General features: G+C 35.6%; 1 protein-coding gene and 1 pseudogene across 1 annotated transcript; both read left to right on the forward strand.

Moving 5' to 3' along the window:
- Positions 1-249: 249 nt before the first annotated feature.
- LOC106412308 (pentatricopeptide repeat-containing protein At1g62260, mitochondrial-like) lies at positions 250-2618 on the forward strand. The gene has a single exon (XM_013853224.3). The coding sequence runs from the start codon at positions 345-347 to the stop codon at positions 2247-2249; it is 1905 nt and encodes a 634-aa protein (XP_013708678.1). The 5' UTR covers positions 250-344; the 3' UTR covers positions 2250-2618.
- Positions 2619-3209: 591 nt separating this feature from the next.
- Positions 3210-4759, forward strand: LOC125593441 (annotated as a pseudogene).
- Positions 4760-5325: the final 566 nt, after the last annotated feature.

Raw genomic sequence — 5325 nt, forward strand, 5'->3', positions numbered from 1 at the left:
TTTATTGCTATTTATTTATCAAATTTATCTTATTACAACATAATTTTTTTTAATGAAAATTAGCCTTTAGTTGACATATGTACCATTGATCTCTATATTTTTAGATTTTATTAAAATAAATCAAATCGATTTTAATTAAGGGGGATTTGCCTAAAACTACTAGCTGAGAATACCAAACCGAAATTACTTCTCGGTTCGAACAAGGTAAATCAGAAATATCAGAACTGAACCGAATTATTCCCGGCCCAAACATTATAAACCGATCAATTTGATTGCATCCTCTGAACCGGCTCTATTCACATCATCTTCACCAAATTACCCAGTGCTCTTCGCCGTAGACGTCGATGAGCCGATCACGCGGTATCTTCTCGATTCTCAGGAAGGTCCATCAACCATCGTCTCGTAAATGTTTATGTACAAACTCTATCTCTTCTTCTTCTTCGTCAAGCTTAGGATTCCGAGCGACGAACAAGGAGCTAAACCAGATGATAAGATCAGGATACATCACCGAAGCTAGAAAAATATTCGAAAAGCTGGAGGCGAGGAACACGGTGACGTGGAACACAATGATAAGCGGATACGTAAAAAGGAGGGAAATGACTAATGCGCGGAAACTGTTCGACGAAATGCCTCAGAGAGATGTCGTCACTTGGAACGCTATGATCTCTGGCTACGTTTCTTGCAGGTTTCTCGAAGAAGCGAGGAAGCTGTTCGATGAAATGCCTAAAAGAGATTCCTTTACTTGGAATACGATGATAAGCGGTTACGCTAAGAATCGAAGAATAGGTGAAGCTCTGTTGCTGTTCGAGAGAATGCCTATGAGAAACGCTGTTTCTTGGAGTGCAATGATCAGTGGGTTTTGCCATAACGGTGAAGTGAGTCGCGGGGTTGAGTTGTTTATGAGAATGCCTGAGAAGGATTCAGCTTGTTTATGCGCGCTTGTGTCTGGTTTGATTAAGAACGAGAAGCTGGAGGAAGCTGCGAATGTTTTAACTCAATATGGTTGTATAGATTCCGGTGAGGAAGATTTGGTGTTTGCTTACAACACATTGGTTGTAGGGTATGGACATAGAGGACAAGTGGAAGCAGCTCGGTGTCTGTTTGATCAGATTCCTGATATTTGTAGAAACTACGTCTCGTGGAACTCGATGATCAAAGCCTACTTGAAAGCAGGCGATGTGGTCTCTGCGCGGTTGCTGTTTGATCAGATGAGAGACAGAGATACTATTTCTTGGAACACGATGATCGATGGATATGTGCACGTATCTAAGATGGAAGAAGCTTTTGATCTGTTCTCGGAAATGCCAAACAGAGATACACATTCTTGGAACATGATGGTGTCTGGTTACGCTAGCGTCAGCGATGTGGAGCTAGCTCGTGACTACTTTGAGAGAACGCCTGAGAAAAACATAGTCTCGTGGAACTCGATCATAGCAGCTTATGAGAAGTACAAGGACTATAAAGAAGCTGTTGAGGTGTTTATACGGATGAACATTGAAGGAGAGAAGCCTGACCCTCATACTCTAACTTCTCTCCTCAGCGTATCAACAGGGCTTGTGAATCTGCGGCTAGGAACGCAGATGCACCAAATCGTCATCAAGAGTGTGATCCCTGACGTGCCGGTTCACAACGCTCTTATCACTATGTATTCGAGATGCGGAGAGATAACGGATTCGAGGAGAATCTTCGATGGAATGAGAGTTAAAAGAGAAGTAATCACATGGAATGCGATGATAGGAGGGTATGCTTTTCACGGTAACTCTTCAGAAGCTTTGAACCTGTTCTGGTCAATGAAAAGCAATGGGATACATCCTTCTCATATAACATTTGTCTCGGTTCTGAACGCTTGTGCTCACGCGGGACTCGTCGATGAGGCTAGAGCACAGTTTATGTCCATGGTAAACGAGTACAAGATCCAGCCGCAGATGGAACATTATTCTTCGCTGGTGGATGTAATCAGTAGACAAGGGCGGTTTGAGGAGGCCATGGGTGTGATAAAGAGTATGCCTTTTGAGCCAGACAAGACGGTGTGGGGTGCAGTGTTGGATGCTTGTAGGATTTATAACAATGTTGGGCTTGCACATGCTGCAGCTGAAGCAATGTCGAGACTTGAACCAGAGAGCTCGACACCTTATGTATTGTTGTATAACATGTATGCTGACATGGGACTATGGGACGAAGCTTCTCGAGTGAGAATGAGGATGGAGAGTAAAAGGATTAAGAAGGAAAGAGCATCAAGTTGGGTATGATGATCAAGAACTAAGAGAAGCATAAAACTTCTTCTCTACACCCAGAGAACAGAGGACGAAGGGTATGTATGAAGGGTATGAAGGGTATGATGATCAAGAACTAAGAGACGGTATCAATGTCTCTATCTTTTTAGGTACTCATAGGTTCCCAAACGGCGTCGTTGAGGCTGTGGAAGAGTCACCTCCTGAATGACCTATGATTCTTGTTCGATTTTGGCAGCCATTAAAATTACTGGTGCCTTCTTACATAATCTATATAGTTTCTGCTTCATCCCATCTTCCAAATTGTTTGCCTGTCAAAAGAGTAAACCTTTTTGTGTGTTCTCTTAGTATAAGATGAATTAAAAAATTATCGTAACTGACTAGTGACATGGTCTTGTACTTCTCTGAATATTAGAGAAACTTGAGCCTTTCCAAACATCAGAGCTTTTGATTTCCTTTCTCAGCTCATACATATCCCATGATCCAATTTTTGCTAATCTTCAGTTCATTTGAGTTTTATTTTTACTTGTTGAGATCAAATATGTGTGTTTGGAGAGAGTCAAAGCAATAAAAAGAATTTTTAAAATAGTTATATCATCTCACGCCACTGAGAATTTTCTTACGTTGGACAAATAACTATAATTTAATATTTGAGTCACATAAATCACAGGTGTTTCATGTTTGATATACTTCTTCCGTTTATGAATAAGTGTCAGAATGACTTTTTTCACACAAATTAAAAAAATTATTGAAATATACATAAGTTATTATTAATTACACCTCTCTAATCAATACAGTTTGTAATTAATTTTCAGCCGAAAATAAGTACAATTTGCATTGAAGTTGTAAAGTGACACTTTTTATATAACAAGAAAAAATGTTAGAATGACACTTATTATGAAACAGAGGGAATATATTTTTTGGATAATTTGGTGTTTGACATCTTGGTATATAAGACTATTAGTGGAGGTTATTGGTTCTAGTAGTTTAGTAGATTTAGAAATACATTTTGGATTTGATAAATCCATCGATTTTAAAATCAAACAAACAAATTTCAAAATCAAATATACAGATTTTAAAATCAAAATAAGTGGATTATTATAAATCAGTCAAATGGATTTTCAATAAGTTCAGAATATATATATTTTTTTAAAAAACTACAGAATGTGTTTTACCATGCTTTTGGTTTGGAGTTTTAAGTGTTTGTACTTGTGTAATTTTTCTTAATATGTAATAGAGATTATATATAAATTATGATGGACACATACAATAGAAAGTGGAAAATATTAAATTGTACAAATTGGATAATTGGAAAAATTTTAAATAGAAAACTTTCAAACGGGATCAAGCAAAAAAAAAAAAGAAATGTATATTGAACATAGTGGTTTTTAGTCAAAACGTGTTTATGTCAAATTTTCTCTTTTATGTGTTTTTCGTTTTAACATATATATATATATATATATATATATATATATTTTAACTCACGTAGCACAAGCATCTCATATATTTGTTAAATAGTGCTTGTTTATAATTGTTAGAGGAATATGTTCAACACGTATGACTTGGAGCAAAAAAGATACTGAGAACATCAATAATACAAATCTATCGAAATATCAACACTCAACTCAATATTTGCTCCTTTGTATTTTTAACTTAAAATCACTCATAAATCCATTCAAATCCATTTTTAAATTAAATCTTTAAACAAATCATTATTATTGAATAACACCTGATTTTAAAATCTATTTTAAAATCATAGAACTAATAACAATGAATTTGAATATGGATTCTAAAATCACAGAACCAATAACACTAGATTTCATTTGTATTTTGAAATCTAATTAAAATATATAAACCAATAAAACCCTCTTAGTTAAGGGTTAAAATATTAACTAATGCATTAAAGCATGTATTTATCTTGTAAGATATGCACAATTTAATATCTTGAAAACTACATTTATGTGTATATAAAGCAGCTCAAATTTATACACAGATCATTACAAAAAAAAAAACAAATATTAATTAATTAGAAAAAGAGAGAATCAGAGATGAATGCCATGAAGTTTGTTGTCCTTTTGATCTTTGTTGGATTTGTGTGTGCCAATGTTGGCGCAAGGCAGCTCCAGGAAGTGTCAAAAGAGACAAAGTTAGGCATCTCTATTCCCAAAACTGTCACTACCGCCAACGGCATTGGAGCTGAGCTTAATTACGTTTAGGTTACAACTACTGCCAACAATTATGAAAATTCCAATGCTGATGCTGATGCAGGTCCCGGTGGTCCCAGCGGAGGCGGATCTGGAACAGTCGCTAAATCTACCACTGGATCTGTCATTGCAGAAGGTCCCGACAACGTAAGTGCTAGTTCTACCAGTTATGCTTCCGGTGGCACCACTGCTGGTGCTGCAGCGGATTCCGATAGTGCTGGGGGTAGTGTTACCGCTAGCGGAGTTGCATACAGTGTTGCTGAAGGCAGTACTGGCGAGCCTTGAGCGGTTGGTGATCATGTTCAAGTCTCTGCGTATATTATAAAAAATAGTCTACAAACCCAAACACAATCTCTTTTGTTTTCATAAATAAAACTAGAGATTGTCACTCTTTATTAATTATGAAATGTACATGATCTCTGTGTAATGTCTATTGTATATGACATAAGTACAATAATTACGACCAATTTAGTCTCCGCGAATAATACATTTACATATGTATGTGTTTACATGGTTTCTGATAACAAAATATACAACTTTGTTACGTTTCATGCATGTCTGATATCGCCTCAAGATGATAGCATTTCTAATGTATTGTTCTCTTTTTTTCTTCTCAAAATGAAATAACTCTACGATAAAACTGAGTTTTATTAATTCGAAGCATATATTTTTGGAGTAAAAATGAACCAATGAATAAAAATAATTCATTCGACAAAAAAGAATAAAAATAATTCATTACTTCCTAAATAGAGAGTATCGGATTAGAGAAAATATTATTTTAAATCTTATATATTAAAATAGAAGTCATGACTTTTTTCATGTGTGATTTTTTTTTAATTTGGACCATCACCTAAAAATCTTATTAAATGTATTTTATTAAGACTACATAA

Source organism: Brassica napus, chromosome C9 (genome assembly GCF_020379485.1).
Source record: "Brassica napus cultivar Da-Ae chromosome C9, Da-Ae, whole genome shotgun sequence".
Lineage (NCBI taxonomy): Eukaryota > Viridiplantae > Streptophyta > Magnoliopsida > Brassicales > Brassicaceae > Brassica > Brassica napus.